Source organism: Haliotis cracherodii, unplaced genomic scaffold (genome assembly GCF_022045235.1).
Source record: "Haliotis cracherodii isolate W230 unplaced genomic scaffold, xgHalCrac1.p SCAF_4, whole genome shotgun sequence".
Taxonomy (NCBI): domain Eukaryota; kingdom Metazoa; phylum Mollusca; class Gastropoda; order Lepetellida; family Haliotidae; genus Haliotis; species Haliotis cracherodii.
The window spans coordinates 57072812-57090667 of record NW_027266297.1 but is presented as its reverse complement, the minus strand read 5'-3'; the positions used below and the strand labels follow the sequence as shown (position 1 = coordinate 57090667).

At 37.6% G+C, this 17856-nt stretch overlaps 1 protein-coding gene across 4 annotated transcripts in view; it reads left to right on the top strand.

Moving 5' to 3' along the window:
- Positions 1–17856, top strand: part of LOC139478811 (tyrosine-protein phosphatase Lar-like) — an 83388-nt gene that overhangs the window by 21882 nt on the left and 43650 nt on the right. For 2 of the 4 annotated variants that reach the window (XM_071261463.1, XM_071261464.1), the window contains exons 2-3: positions 9958–10131; positions 15240–15521. In XM_071261463.1, the coding sequence (XP_071117564.1) occupies positions 10020–10131; positions 15240–15521 (394 nt within the window). In that variant the 5' untranslated portion in view covers positions 9958–10019. Of the gene's footprint in view, positions 1–5858; positions 5917–9686; positions 9706–9957; positions 10132–15239; positions 15522–17856 lie in introns of those variants that run through there. The other 2 variants (XM_071261462.1, XM_071261465.1) reach the window with 2 other exon arrangements.

Genomic DNA, 17856 nt, shown 5'->3' with positions numbered 1-17856 from the left:
CTTAGCTTTGGTACCTCCCAATCTCTTGACTGACATAGGGATAGTACCCGGGGTTTTCTGACTCAGCCTGGGTAATGCAGAAGGCTGCAGTCTTGGGGAGTCTTCACACTCTCCAAAGGGTTCTTGGTAGGTTTGACAAGGAAGCGCTTCCTAAGAAGTCCCATTCGCTGTCTGGGCTGCATACAGATGCCCTCAGCTGATGAGGCTTACAGACCTGTCTCTGCCGAGACCACCCGACCCCCCTTTGCTGCATTTTTAATCTGTAAAACAACAACAACAACAACAACAACCGGGAACAACAACAACAACAACAACAACAACAACAACAACAACAACAACAACAACCGGGAACAACAACAGCAACAACCGGGTACCGAGACGTCACTACTGAGTTTACAAAGGAATATTTCAAACAAACGGAAACAAAAACACTACAGTGAGGCGCGTGACACCGACATGTCAGTTAAGTTGTCTTTACAAATTCGGCTGGAGCCGAGGTAATGTTGACATTCTCTTTTTCATGGATAGTTAAGCCTGTGCCAAGTCCCAATAACAGAATATTTTAATCATCATATACTGTTAACTGTTACCTAAAACCGGCAAGTCTAAATGTACCATTATATCCGTTATACAATGTTTCCGAGAGTCAAAATATACCGTTATTTTGTTTCGGTGAGTCAAAATGTATCGTTAAATTGTTTCGGTGAGTCAAAATATACCGTTGATTTGTTTCGGTGAGACAAAATGTACTGTTATATTGTTTCGGTGAGTCAAAATATACCGTTATATTGTTTCGGTGAGTCAAAATGTATGGTTAAATTGTTTCGGTGAGTCCAAATATACCGTTGATTTGTTTCGGTGAGACAAAATGTACTGTTATATTGTTTCGGTGAGTCAAAATATACCGTTAAATTGTTTCGGTGAGTCAAAATGTATGGTTAAATTGTTTCGGTGAGTCAAAATATACCGATCAATTGTTTCTGTGGGTCAAAATGTATCGTTATATTGTTTCGGTGAGTCAAAATGTACCGTTATACTGTTTCGGTGAGTCAATATATACTGTTATATTGTTTCGGTGAGTCAAAATGTACTGTTATATTGTTTCGGTGAGTCAAAATATACCGATCAACTGTTTCTGTGAGTCAAAATGTATCTTTAAATTGTTTCGGTGAGTCAAAATATACCGTTAAATTGTTCCAGTGAGTCAAAATATACCGTTGATTTGTTTCGGTGAGACAAAATGTACTGTTATATTGTTTCGGTGAGTCAAAATATACCGTTAAATTGTTTCGGTGAGTCAAAATGTATGGTTAAATTGTTTCGGTGAGTCAAAATATACCGTTAAATTGTTCCAGTGAGTCAAAATATACCGTTACATTGTTCCAGTGAGTCAAAATGTATCGTTAAATTGTTTCGGTGAGTCACAATATACCTTATTTTGTTTCGGTGAGTCAAAATGTACTGTTATTTTGCTTCGGTGAGTCAAAATATACCGTTACATTGTTTTAGCCATGTAACGACACAGTCACAGGAAGCCCTTTTTAAGTGAAGGGTACAATGTGTGCAGCCCATACCTGCTGTTGGAATATGGGTAGAATACTGACAAAGGCTGACGTAAAACCGCTAAAGCGCTCGGTTCAAAATTATAATAAAGCGGTATCTATTCTACAGTTGGACTACATCAAATTTCAAAACACAGTAGGTTAATCTCCTTATTCACTGACAGTACGATAACCTGCACGTTGATGTCCTTGAGACTATTACTTGACGCGGGAATCGGGCTGCTATGTATATACCTGTAGATATAAAAGCAAAATGGTGGACAGTGTTTTGAAATTTAACTCTTAGAATACAGTTTTCATTTGTCGTGTGCCTGAATGCACCCCGTTTGAATGTTACGTCATTGTTATGTCCTGATGTGAGTTGTTTTATAAGAGGAAAAAGTACACTTTGACAATAGCGGTTATCAGTCCCGCGTTCAAAGAGTGGACTCTTACCAGGTCAACGGATTTAGGGAGACATTTGACATGTATATAGATCACTACAAAAATGTCCAGCTGCACAAGTTCGTATATCCTTTGGTATAGATGAGATATTGTAAAGCCTAAACAATTTGGTATAGACGAGATACCGTAAAGCCTCAACAATTTGGTATAGATGAGATATTGTAAAGCCTAAACAATTTGGTATAGATGAGATATCGTAAAGCCTAAACAATTTGGTATAGACGAGATACCGTAAAGCCTCAACAATTTGTTATAGATGAGATATCGTAAAGCCTAAACAATTTGGTATAGACGAGATACCGTAAAGCCTAAACAATTTGGTATAGATGAGTTACCGTAAAGCCTAAACAATTTGGTATAGATGAGATATCGTAAAGCCTAAACAATTTGGTATAGACGAGTTACCATAAAGCCTAAACAATCTGTTATAGATGAGATACCGCAAAACCTCAACAATTTGGTATAGATGAGATATCGTAAAGCCTAAACAATTTGGTATAGACGACATACCGTAAAGCCTAAACAATTTGTTATAGATGAGATACCGTAAAGCCTAACAATTTGTTATAGATGAGATACCGTAAAGCCTAAACAATTTTGAATACATGAGATATCCAAAAATTGTTTTTCTTTGTGTATAATGGTAAAGGGAGATAATTGTTCCATTTTTTAAAAAAAACACTCACCCCAATATCCAGGGTATTATATCCCTATTCCATTAGGATCAATATCCTTAGTGCATAGCTTACCTTGGGAAGAAATATTTTTCTGTGAAAGTGAAATAAACGATGAATAAGTTTTTACTAATAAGCTAAAATATATTATCAACGTTGTCAAAGGTTACACTACACACGACAGGCCGAACAGAGACGAAATACAGTATTGCCCGCATGTTACAGACAGTATTAAGATGGTGAGGGAGGTTGGATTTTAATTAACGACGGGTTCCAGGTGAGTGAGTGAGTAAGGTTTTACGCCACTTTCGGCAATATTCCAGCAATATCACGGCGGAGGACACCAGAAATGGGCTTCACACATTGTACCCACGTCGGGAATCGAACCCGGATCTTCTGCGTGACGAGCGAACGCTTTAACCACTAGGCTACCCCCCGTAGTGAGTGAATGAGTGAGTATGGTTTTACGGTGGGGGGCACCAGAAATGGGCTTCACACATTGTGCCCATGTGGGGAATCGAACCAGGGTCTTCAGCGTGACGGTTCTCGGCGTAGACAATCTATCCCACTAGATCACGGAGGTGATGGAATGGAATAAATGGGGACAATTCCTGAAATGAGATTATAATTCTTTGAGCTAATTTGACAAAAAAAAACATTCTTTGTATCATATTTAAAAGTTTCAGATTCATAAACTCTACGGTTTCAGAGGCTGGAAAAACAAAACAATGGAAAGGTCCTAAAATTAATTCACAAGACAACGTCACAGTAAATATAGTTAATCTAGACACATGAGTGTCTGTGAAAGTCAGATTCCATTCAAATCAAATGCGCCTAAAACCATGGCCTGTGTTATTCTTAACTTAATGCATCAAATATCCTTATACATGCATCAATGCCAAATTCGGGCGGAAAGATAACAAATTCAATATGGCCGGCATTACGGCCATGTTTGCAATCAGATCGGAATTTTCTGAGTAGGTCTTAGAAACTTCATTACTGAGATTGTATGGACTAAACCTTAGGCATTGTGGTTTCAGAATAGATGTCTAAAGTGTAATTATTACGACGGACGGACAAAGACGCCACGACATAATCTCATTTGAATTGAACGGGGCATGAATAGCTTAATATCGTAATTGCGAAGATACGTTTTCGTGACATCAATGCTTTGTTTATTTGTTTGTTTGTTGTTTAACACTGCACTCGGCAATATTCCAGCTATATGACGGCGGTCTGTAAATAATCGAGTCTGGACCAGACAATCCAGTGATTGACATCATGAGCATCGATTCACGCAATTGGGAAACGATGACATGTATCAACCAAGTCAGCGAGCCTGGCCACCCGTCGCCTCTTACGACAAGCATAGTCACCTAGCTTTTACGGCAAGCATGGGTTGCTGAAGACCTATTGCAAAATTGCCTTGCCAATAGAAAAGAAGAGTGAGTGAGTGAGTTTGGTTTAACGCCGTTTTGATAGTATTTCAAGCGTGTTGGATAGATGTGGAAGGATTGCTAGTTACGCAATGATTCAGGCATCCTCTGTATCATTTCGTAGATATAGAGGATGTGATGCAGGTCTAGACGGTTATCACTTTGGTGAAACCCAAGAACATGGATATGGTGTAGACTAACGCTTAGTCTCAAAAGAAGGAAATATTGATAGAAACAAACCAATCTATTGATACAGAAAGAGACACAAGGTGTGGCCATATATCTTGTAGCTGCTATTTATTGCGTCACAAGCCCTTGTGGGTCACATATCCCGTCCTCTTCGTTGACATTTCTATCTCCGTTTGCGTCCGAGGATATATGTGGGATGCATTCCAAACCTCTTTTCAATGATTACTTTCATCAGCGGGGTATAGAAAAGAGACAAATATTTAGGTCAAGGTAGAGAGCATCAATTCCACTTCGGTTCCATAAACGCGATTGTTCTCGTAACACTAACACTGTTTGCGCCTTCTTACATGGCCTAACAATCAGGGTAGAATAGGTCTTCAGCAACCCATGCTTGCCGTAAAAGGCGACTATACTTGTCGTAAGAGGCGACTAACGGGATCAGGTGGTCGACCAGGCTTGCTGACTTGGTTGATGCATATCATCGTATCCCAATTGTGTAGATCGATGCTCATGATATCAATAACTGGATTGTCTGGTCCAGACTCGATTATTTACAGGCCGCTGTCGTATAGCTGGAAAACTGCTGTGTGCGGCGTTAAACAACAACAACAACAACAACAACAACAAAACAAAGAAAGAAAAAGACACGACCTAACAATTAAGTACGTGTACAGTAGAAGCCATCTCAATCACTGGATTGTCTGGTCCGGTGCCCCGTTCCACAAAGCGACCGTAGTTTCTAAATATACTCTAGACTAACACTTAGCCTTTGAAAATATATTATTTTGATAGAAACAAGCAACAACATTTGTGAGTGGGTATGGTTAAAGCCGCTTTTAGCAATATTCCAGCAATATCACGGCGGGGGACACCAGAAATGGGCTTCACACCTTGTACCCATGTCGGGAATCGAACCCAGGTCTTCAGCGTGACGAGCGAACGCTTTAACCACTAGGCTACCTGTCCGTCCCTTACTGAAGAGGAGCCCAAATGAGATGGGAGTGTACCTGCGGAAAATCTAGACTTGCTTCGTTTAGGGCTATATCATGCCAGTTATGAATAACCAGGATACACTATTGAACAGTGTTTTCTCCGCCCTTTCATACTTATTATTTATTAATAATTATGTTGACATATGTGTGAGTTGGTTAGTGAGTGGTTCAACCATAGGAATAGCTGTATTAAAATCGTAGGACACACAAAGGTCAATATTTTTTTATTTTTTTTCACAGCTATGTTTTCCTTTGTTGGAACACGTTGAAGGATTAGAACAAGATTGATTGAAAGTGAGTTGGTACAAGATGCCACGCAACTGGAGGCAGAATAAAATGAATACATATTCATTTAAAAAGAACAAACTATTCGCATGAATAAAAACGAATCGATATAAAAAATACTATAAAAAAGACTACACGTGAATACAGCTCAATTTTAAGCACATGGAAAGATATGAATGTGTTTTCATCACGCTCGTAACTCGACATTGATGCACAAACCACGATCACGATAACACTTACGTCACAGCCAATCAGATTGCGTCTATGAATCATTCTCGGAATCCCAATTCTTGGAAGCGACATGCGTGGCGATTTAAACTCCCGAGTTCTGTCGGTGAGTTTGAACAAATATATGAACATTTGACTTAACACGGTGACCTGCTCAGAACACCGTGTGTGAAACTGTTAACAAATCGCTGTCACATTAGTTTCTTGCAGCCATGCTGTGATGAGAGGTGGTCGTGTGACCCATTTTTATTTGCTTGGGTTTTACCACTAGCTATATAGTTACGCTGATGGTGCTTCGCTGATGCGCGTTACGCTGTTTTGTGAAGTCATTACTTTTATCTCTGGCAGATATGTGTATATTTCATTTGTGTCAGTAGAGTTATGTAATCATATTGATAATAAATGGCATTTCAGTACTAATGTCAAGGAGTGTCAAATCTATAAAACTGGGGGCGTTCAAGAGTTCTCCCCCTTTGTTTGTTATTACACGCTCAGTGTTGAATACTTCAGTAAAGACCCGTGAAGATCCGGGGTAGAAATGGTCTTCAGCAACCCGTGCGTGCCGTAAAAGACGACTATGCTTGTCGTAAGAGGCGACTAGCGGCATCGGGTGGTCAGGCACGCTGACTTGGTTGATGCATGTCCTCGATCCGAATTGCGTGGATTGATGCTCATGATATTATATTCACTGGATTGTCTGGTCCAGACTAGATTGTTTATGCAGACCCCCGTCATATAGCTTGAATATTGCTGAGTGCGGCGTCAAACAACAAACCTACAAACCAACTTCAGTGAAGACGATGATATTGCTGCAGTGCATCAATTGTTCCCCGCCATGTAATGTCATATGCAGAGGAAGGAAGTGTAAGCAGCGGGAGGAGAGAATTGGTGTAAAGTACAAATTGGTTGTTGTTATCCTTTGTGTAGATAATTCATTGTAGAAATCTGTATTGAATATCTAAAAGTTTTACATCCTTCAGTTTACATCTATAAACAGTAAATATTGTTTTCCAATTAAAATCACAGTGAAAAATGGATTGCCACAAGTTTAATGACACGTTAATACATTATTAAAGTTTGATATAAGTGTGTCTATAATATAGTATCTTGTCTCATAACATGCATTGAAAGCTGGCTTCTGACATTTGCTGAAGTCAAATTTCATTTGAATTGTGACTTGACTTGTATATGTATGATGTTATGTTGTCTTAATGAAATATGATGAATGAACATGATGAAGTACAAATGAAAGATGTTGACACAATTGGTAACTTTTTACAAAATGAATAATCATCTCTTACCCGAATATCTTTGTAGTCTTATTCCTAATACAGTTTTGGAAAGCACAAATGATAACTCTAGGAGTATACTTTATACAGCTAGTCTTCATCAGTGAAGTGTAAAACAATAGTATATCTGGATTCATTGATAATAGCAACATAAAACCTTCATATTTTGCCATCAGAAGTTACAAAACAGACAACAGAGGTTGTCGCTATATTTACGAACTTGCTATATGGAAGGGGAGATAATGGGTTACAGTGGGATTTAAGTTACGGAAACAGGATGTCTTATTATTCACAGTTGCTTCAGGTTGGCGGCAGAGATCTTGTTGTTTATCATGTTTATTGTTTATCACCGCACTCAGCAATATTCCAGCTATATGACGGCGATATGGGTAGAATTTTTTACCTCATCAGTGATAACTCACCGGATGCCTATTGTGTACTTCCTATTCTTTGAATGACATGGTTATATACTCGTTACTCGTTCAAGTTAATATTTCCTCTATCCAAAGTGTGCAGTGAGGCCGTCTTACTGTTTATGGTCATTTTGGAGACATAAATGAGAAGTTTCAGTAATGCAAACAAAGACAACTCACATTTTTCTCATTTACTTCACGTTAGCATTAATTTCAAGATTTAGAATATTCCCTCCAATGACGGTGCAAGGTGTGAGTATATAGGTGATAACTAGCAACATTTCTGGATATTAACAGCAGTTCTTCTCCATTTTCCTGCTAAAACTACCAAGTTTGGAATACGAGTTAAATCCATGTACCATGCACCTACCACACAAGCTCAAAATCTGAACCCTGAGTCTGTTAACCCCTTGAAGACCAGCTTGGGATTTATGTAGACCTGCATAGAGGCCAATATTTGGCCCCAATTCTGCAGCAAATGTCGGTAAAAATTCCCAAAATTGGATTTAACTTTTTTCCAATTTCTGTTTTATAGTTGTAACTAGGGCTAGGACGATACACCAACTGTGCGATCCGATACGTATCACGATACCTTGGTCACGGTCCGATATGTCTTAAGATACTTGCATGTGCTCTTATCTGTATTGCATAGGCCATCTTTGTCATAGACAGGATGGACCAATACCTGGCACACTAACGATTTACAGTTGGCAGTGTTAGTATGGCGCAATGGACGAAAATATTTACGTTTTCATTGCTCATTTTCACAAGTAATTCGTGTTTGGTGTAACATATATTAAAAAATACATTGAAGGGAAGGATCAAACCAATTTTCTTTCGTGTACTTGTATCAAGAAGTAAAGAATCGTGATCCACCATTGCATTGCTGTATCGTCCCACTACTAGTTCTATACTGTGATGGATTTGTCGAGGTGACTTGTGTGCCACTGATTACAACAGAAACAATAAAGTGGAAGAGACTGAAATGCTTAGTTTAACATTATTGCTTTGAATGAACTGTTAAAATTTGATGCTAAAATGACTCTGAAGTTTGGAATATAACTTTAAACAACAATCACCTTTCTGTAACAAAATAATAGTATTTTCCCCAATGTGCCTGCACGGGCACTTTCTAACCTGGACGTGCCAAGGTAGTTTTGTTATTTTATGAATATATATCCCCCTGGCATATAAAGCGGGGGGATATAGCGATCAGCCTGTCTGTGTCCGTCCTTCCGTCCGTCATTCCATCCGTCCGTAATCATTTCCTTTTCCGGGGCAGAACTCGAAAACAATTCAGTGTATTTGATTGTAACTTTGCAAATCTATCAGTCCCATACTGAAGTTGTGCCTTTTGCTATTTAGGAATTTTAGAAATTTTTATTTTTTACGTTTCCAGGGCAACAAGTTGGACTTAGGTTCTATAAGGGTGGTGTTCATTTCCGGAGCGTAACTCAAAAACTGTTAAATGCTTTCTTACAAAACTTTGCGTGTCTACCAGGGACATACTGAACTGGTGCCTTTTGCTATTTAGGAATTTTAATTTTTAATTTTTTTTTACGTTTCTATGTCAACAAGTTGGACTTAGGTTCTTTAAGGGTAGAGTTCGTTTCCGGAGCATAACTCAAAACCCATTCAAAACTTTCTTACAAAACTTTGCATGTTTATCAGACTCATGCTGAACTGGTGCCTTTTGCTATTTAGGAATTTTATATTTTTTATATTTTACGTTTCCATGGCAACAAGTTGGACTAAGGTTCTATAAGGGTGGTGTTCGTTTCCGGAGCATAACTCAAAAGCCATTCAAAACTTTCTAACGAAACTTTGCATGTCTATATTTTTTAACTCTACGATGAATAAGCTTTTAGAAAATACCTCGTGTTAGTTTCTGAAAAATATGTACATAGGAGAAAATCGCTGTCAAAAACAGAACATTTTGCTTAATTTTTACATATTTTTCTCCCAATTTGACCGTTTATTATTTTTCTTATAACATTTTTTTCATGTCATACAATAATTAGTATGATGATCAATGACTCTACATAATTTTGTTTAATTATTTTCACAAGTAACAGAGACATTTTTGTGCAACATGCAGAAATCCATGGTCCACTGACAGACCGTCACGCATACGAGTGACCCCGTCTCAGGTGGTCACTTGTACGGGAGACGGGAGACCCGTCTTGCATACATGTTAGTATTGTTACGTCCTCTACTATTCAAGAACATTCAACTCTTGACTCATTACATACAGAATTGCACATTTACTTGTGGTTACTTTACAGACAGCTGCCGGGGGTATCTGTCATTTTTCTGATGACTCTTGTTGTTTCAGGCCATTTAGTTTGAAATCTTAGATAAATCCATGCCAGTTTATGTTGCAGGGACCATTTCTAACCTGGACGTGCCAAGGTTATTTTGTAATTTTATGAATTTTTGTTTCAGGCCATTTAGTGTATGTCTGTTTGTAACCATGACAACAATGTTAACTGGTTACAAACAGGAAGATGCTTAAGGTAACAGTGTTGCTGTTAGTCCTGTGTGGGGTCCGATGGATGGAGGCTGACAATGTTTGTACGGAGTACTGTGAAGAAAACATCTTTGGTGCCTGTACTGGATGTAAGTATTTTTCAAAATTGTAGACAGTAAATAGAGATTCTCACACGAGTGTCTTTTGAGATCAAATATATCAACGAGTGTTGATATATTTGATATCAAAAGACACGAGGGTGATATTTTATTTATCATCCAACATCACTCTTCCAACTTTTTCAGTTTGTAGACAGTATTATGCAGTGTCTTAACCCTCTGGATGCCGAGTTTTTTTTCTGACGCACATTTTCCTAAGATCGGAAAAGTGAAGGTTGTGCGAGAATTGCGCTCACGCGGCACTGTATCTACCTCTGGCTATAAAATTACGCAGAGGTGGAGAATATTAAATTCCCTATTTGATTGTGTAAAGTTAACTGCAAGTATTAAACCGGTTTAAAAAAATACACTTCTAACTGTTGCCTGAGAATTTTTTCTGCCTTGAAAAACAGTAAATTTCTCCGCTTTTTATCGTACACCCATAAAAGTACTGTGCAACGTTTTTTTTTATTTACAAGCTTTACGGAATCTGTGAGCGAACAAATTACTGCCTATTATCTGAACGACATAACTATATACCAAATGGAGTTATATGCGTATGTATAACGACAAACATGCAATGCCAAAAATAGCTTGCCGTAAATGACGAAAACTGATTTTTCTCTATGACGTCAAAAGGCGACAGAGGTTACACACGTACAAAGAAAAGGGGGCATAACTCCGCTAAGCTTAGCACTAGTTTATTGTAACTCAGGTCACTTGGTGAGAATTAGCTGTGGGTAAGGATAATATATTTTCGTGGTGTTTTGTTCACGAGGAACCAAACTATTCCAACACAAATATCGATAAAGAAACTGTATACATTTAGTTGTAAAAAAAACCCATCAGAAATGATGAAATCTTGCTTCATAAAAAAGAGGTAATAGAGAAATGGATGGCCCTATATAACCTATAACTTAGTCCTTACATTCCGACATTCTCCTGAATGTGTAAGTGTAATTTGACTAATGTTGCACCATTATTAATGGAGCACTAGCCTTATCATCAAATGTAATGAAATACCCTAAAAAATAACACTGTTCTATTTGACGTCATGGCTGGTTTTATGTCTTTCATAACGTCGGAGAAAGATGTCTCTGGTATTTTGATTAATATATATCTCCCCTAATTTTCGTTCATGATATGGAAAATCTCGATGTGTAAAACGGAATTGGACGCTTTTTCGGCACAACATAAAATGACTGCTTTCAACAATAAAATAATGACTTGAATATGTAAACAATTAGCTAGTTTATCGTGTGTCTTAATTGGACAAGGCACGCACCTGTTTGGCATCAATTTACGTAATGAAATACCCAAAAGAATATTTCAAAACAACCAAATTATATTCAATATTGGACAAATATTGTTATTTTTTTATTTCTCTACATCTGGTCTCAGAATTACACACTAAAAGATGCGAAGAAAGCTCTGTTGATATAGAATTGTCAGGATAATCGTATATGGTTGAACCAACAACCAGGTATAGGTACTTGGCATGGTTTTTATTTTTATACATTTTACAATTCCTGGAGAAATCAAGTGAACAGTTTAATATCCTGTGATCACAATATTAAAAAAAGAATGAACCCATTGATTATATAATGCAAAACGAGAGGAATAATTCGTAAATTGTTTGTGGCTAACACGCACCTGGCGAATCGTTAGATATCACGGCTCTGTGTATCAAACGACAAAAAACAAAAAAAACAAAACAAAAAACAATTCCAAGACCAAGACAATTCTTTCAGAAATGTGTGCATATCTTTTTACGAAACATATTATCCATTTTGTTGAAGTAATATAGATCTATTCAGTTTTAGTTATAAAATAAAATGAAACAGCTATTCAAAGACATTGGTTATATGAACTTATGATATTGACTATTACACATCCCAAGAAATACGTACATGCTGCAGTTACCTTTACGCTTCATCTTGTAACACTTGTCCAAAGGAAAGAAATATCGTATTCAACACTAAAAAGCTATCAATTGTTATGTAAACAATGTTCAAACAAACATGAGATTATCAAAGGTTCGTTCATACATGTTGTGGCTTATATTTGCGTATGATATCATTTTGAACATTGACAAATATCCAAAGGGAAATTAATTGTGTGACAAAATGTATAAAACATATGCAAAATCTACATCATAACTGAAACTGTAAACAGCATGATACAATACTCTCATTCAAGGACCTTCACCTCAAAGAAATTACCAAATATGTACAACAATGTTGACGTATGACATCACTACCTGTGACCGCCTTTTACAAAATGGCGTGTTCACTGTCAACAGTACGCGGGATTTTACGAAGGGACTTTCGTTGATTCAGGGATTGCATATACATAAATGTGACATGTAAGTAATCAGAAACATTCTGACAATCTATGTACTGTTATTTGTTGTTATAATTTTCATTGAAAAGAACCGAAATAGGCAGAAATTACGATAAATACCGTTGTCGTTGTGCGTGATTTTGCGTCAGTCATGGCGTCACACATGACGGTAACTTTGACTATTTCTGTTGAAAATATCAAATCATTGCAATGTATCTATTTTAAATTCCATAATTTTTCCTACTATTATTATCTTCCCGTGTATATTCTGAAAATGTTGAGCCAATGTCTTGAAAGAATAGACGAATGGATAGCTCAAAATAGGAGAAAATGCTACACTGTGTAAAATCTGTATTTTGCTTTGTTTACATTTCAAACAAGTGCAGTTTTTCGAGCACAGCGTTCGTTTTCACACCTAACATATTTTGCTTGATTTCATCCAGCCACTTTGTATTGGTGACAAAGACCATTGTTCATATGATTCTAAAATGTATGAGGAATTCAAGGATGTGTGTATGGCAGATAATTTTGAAATATACGCGATGTTACAGGCGTCTCATAACCGGTGTACCTGAAACGTGATTGTGTAAACACTATCCAACATGGCGGAAAGTTCACTTCGGCGTTCCTGTTTGCGTATTTTCCAAAACATTCGAAACGATTCTCGGGTTATCGGAGACGTTTTGGAATGATCATTGGTGATTTCTTAAAAGACAGATACCCGTGATCACTAATATGCTATTTTTTAAATTCATTTCAACGAGTAAATATCCTAAATTTAGATTTCTAAACATGATGTAAATAACGCCGTGTGTGGTGATTTAGTAATGTGTAAAAAATGGCGACATTTACGATGTACCTAATTTTCAGAGGTCATTTTCTGCAATTTTGCTTGGTCTAAAATGCCAGTGGATGATATCACAGAACTGGGAATTTCCCACCTTATTCAAAACTGTGAAGTGTATTTGTGTGGGTGATGTATTTTGAATTTTATTCGACTTCAAAGCGACTTCAAAGGACATATATGTCCCTCTGGCATCCAGGGGGTTAAGTGTAAAAGGTACTGCTAACAGCTTCAGTTGCAGAGCCATTAGTGATGTCATTTGATTTTGATGTCATGGTAACCAATGATGTCCCAATGGTCTGCATAGCATTATGATGCAATTTCATTGCAGCAATATCTACAATGTAGATATCGTTTGATCTCGCCCAAGCAATATCTCCTGTTGGAGCCAGTTTTGGATGATGACCACAAATACTTTTTCATGATCTCTCCTTCATGTTGTTTTAGTGTTATGGCCCAAAATCAGCTGGTGTCAACCCAATCTCATTATAATCAGATCTTAGTTCTTGCTACCACTAAACAAAGATCTGAGGACATCCCATTACGGGTCACGTCAGAACGACCTTTTGTTAACTTTGACTGACCACTGAAATGACAAACAAGAAGTCGACATCAGCCAATTAGAAAGCAGCTTTCTCGACCTTTACGGCACTCGTTTCAACCTGGCGGCTTCCATTTCAGACTACGCTTGAAAAATATGTTGACATAGTTCACGATTAAAATTTTGAAAACTGACCAAACGAACATTCCGGAATGTCTAATATATGGTTGAGATTGTATGGCAGTGCTTCCCACATACTGTGCAACACCCCCTCCGTTCAAATGTTTATCCCACGGAAGCGAGAGATTGACGATAATTTTGATGGAATCAGTCATACGGGCCGTAACTGTCGTTCGGAATACCCTGTGTTAACGTTTTCGAGGTTGCATGATTAGAAAACACATTCCGACTGTCACTTTCATGATCTGGTAAGCGACGCTTTGATTTGTCGGATGAAAGGTCGTTCTGACGTGACCCGTAATGGATGTCCTCAGATCTTTGTTTTTAATGAGATTGATGTCAACCCACAGATCTTTGTTTTTAATGAGATTGATGTCAACCCACTTTGTCCATGAATTAATACACAAAAGAAATATCAATTTTCATATCAGGTTAAGAAATATATTCTTAGATAACATATTGATTAATATGAAAATTATAATCATAATATGATAATACGGATGATAATTTTGCCTCACAGCTTACCATGGCTAATCACATGGCACACTTCTACTTTACATAAGTCTTTGTATGCTGAGGGGTGGTCAGGTAGACCAGTGGTTAAAGCCTTCGCTCGTCACGCCGAAGACCCGGTTCGATTCCCGACATGGGTACAATGTGTGAAGCCCATTTCTGGTGTCCCCCGCCATGATATTGCTGGAATATTGCTAAAAGCGGCGTAAAACCGTACTCACTCACTATGTATGCTGAAGACAGATTCTTCATGGGGGGACTTATATCTGTAGGGTGTCCTGGTTGTGAAGGCCCAACACACAGTAAACAGTCCCTGCTGGCTGTAAAGTTCCCTTACAACATCTCCAGTAGATTGTTCATCTGTCGACCCGTCTCCAGCTACTAATGCTTATCCTAAGAGGAGACTACCATTGTAGTAAGAGGCGACTAACAGGATCATGGGGTCAGGCTCACTGACTTGGTTGATGCATGTCATCGTATCCCAATTGTGTAGATCGATGCTCATGATGTCAATCACTGGATTGTCTGGACTCGATTTTTTACAGACTCCTGTCATATAGCTGGAATATTGCTAAGTGTGGCTTTAAACAACAAAAATACAAACAAACAAACTTCAGGTATGTATAATTTTGTCTACACCTTTTGACAGCCGATAATTACTTTTCTGTCTGTTTGTAGGTTTGTTACCAATTAACCCCTATGGCTTCTTTGGACGAAATGCCACCTTAAACTGCACCCTGTTGGATGCCAACAGCTCTTCCAGTGACTTGTACTTTACATGGAAAAATGACGAGTTGCTGCCAGCTGAATACCAGACCGTTATTTCACCATCCACTATGCAGCTGAATATGCCTGTCCTGGACAATGACGAATTTGTAGGCCATCTGATGATATATTGCTTAAAAAATGACAGCAAAACAGAAATAGCAATTATAGGCATCCAGGCTCTCACAGTTGATTGTAAGTTGATCCATGAGGGAGTAGGACCCTTTGTTAGCTCACCAGGACAAGCTCCATGTGATCTTATGGTAGTCCACACTGTATTCCGTGGCCAAATAATACAAATTCTAGGGACATTTTTTTGTAAATGCTGCAACCAGTTTTTAATAATTCTGTACACAATTGTGCAAACATTTTAGCTTACTATTGAAGAATTTCCTAATTCCTAGAGCTTGAGATAAGATAAGATATTTGTGTAAAATACAAATTCACTTACCAACAGTTACATTTGAAAAAGCTTCTGCGACAAACATACTGATAGTTGCCAGTTGAAATGTACACAGTGCAAACAATGGCTTCCTGGAGAGGGAGCTGCAAGGAAATGCAGACCGTTATTCTACTATTCACATGGTTTTAAATGATATTCAGTGATTGTTATGAAACAGGTTTTAAGTTAAATACCAAATGTCAAGAACAGGTGGGTAAAAGAAATTTGAATACCTTCTAAGACCTGTGGAGGCCCAATCAAAATCAAACCCTGGGTAAAATGCCCAAATAACCAAAATCTTATCTATAGCTCTGTTTGTCATTTCTTTTACTTGTGGGAGGCACTTTTCTGATAAAGCTGATTGAAGTGAATTGGTGATTGTGAGTGTAAACATTAGTAAGTTTTAGTACAAACTATTCAAAATGAAATCAGGATATTTCTTAAAACATAAAATGGTTAATAGATCATATTTTCCATCCCACACAAATAATTATTTGGAATGATTTAATGTATACAATGCACAATTTCAAACCAGCTTTTGACTCACATGTAAGGTTCTGCAGTGTATTTGACAAATTCTGTGGCAGACAAATGCAAATGTTGCACAAATTCTGCAGAATGAGTGATTTTCTGCACTGAGTGGGCCTTTCCATAGAGTATTCCATGGAATTTAGGGGATGGAGCCGTTGGGTGTCTAGTAACATGATAGGACTCATGGCATTTAACACGTTAAACCAATAACAGTTTTATTGTTTTATCACAACTCTTATTCTGTGAATCTACGCATCTATTGCTAAAACATTGATATGATGTCTAGCTATAAAGTGAGATTGTGACGTGTTCATACTTGTCAAATAAATAAAGATGCATGCATTGTCTACATAAATGTAGTTTTTTAGACTGTGGCATTAATATGCTTCCATACTCTACAAAGCAAAATATATACAATGCTCACGAGCCATTGCTTTCAGTTTCAATAAGAAACAGATTTATTAAGGGAACATGGCCAAAAAATATAAGGTACTCTGGAATATTTGACTACCATACTTTCTTGTGTATTGTGCACACTTTTTTCTCCAAAATATACAGCTATGAAGAGAGGGGTTCACATAATACTCCCATACGAGTTTCGATTTTGTTTTCCCAACACAAAGACGTTACTGAAAGTGGCATGTCAACAAATCTGTACTTATGTTGTTAGAGATACAATGGCTTCCCATCTTTGCATTTAAAATCTTTTCAATCATGATTTTGGGCATTGTTTCAAATGAATTACACAAAATGATCATAAGACGAGATGCACAGTATAGCAGTGCACACATAAAGGTATATTCCCTTTTTTATAACGGAAATAACAATGAAACGTGTGGCGGACTTAATGATGGCGGCAGTGCCTAAGAACCATGACTTACGTTTTTTATCACCCGCCCCAACGAAGTTGGCAGGGGATATAGAAATGGGTTCCGTGTGTGTGTGTGGGTGCGCGTGTGCGTGCGCGTGCGCGTGCGCGTCCCGAAATCGTTTCCGGAGCATATTCAGAAACCGTTAAAAATTTCTCTATGAAACTTTGCATGTCTATCAGACTCATGCTGAACTGGTGCCTTTTGCTATTTAGGAATTTTATAAATTTTTATTTTTTACGTTTCCATGGCAACAAGGTGGACTTAGGTTCTATAGGGTAGAGTTTGTTTCTGGAGCATAACTCAAAACCCATTCAATACTTTCCAACAAAAACTGTGCATGTTTACCAGACACATACTGGACTGGTGACTCTTGCTATTTAGGAATTTTAGAATTTTTTTGTTTTTCACGTTTCCATGTCAATAAGTTGGACTTAGGTTCTACAGGGGTGGTGTTCGTTTCCGGAGCGTAACTCAAAAACCGTTAAATACTTTCTTACAAAACTTTGCATGTCTACCAGGCACATACTGAACTGGTGCCTTTTGATATATAGCACTTTTAGAAATTTTTATTGTTTATGTTTCCATGACAACAAGTTGGATTTAAGTTTTAATATAGGATTGGTTTATTTAAGTAGTATAACAAATAAACTGTTAAATATTTCCTTGCCAAACATTGCATGTCTAT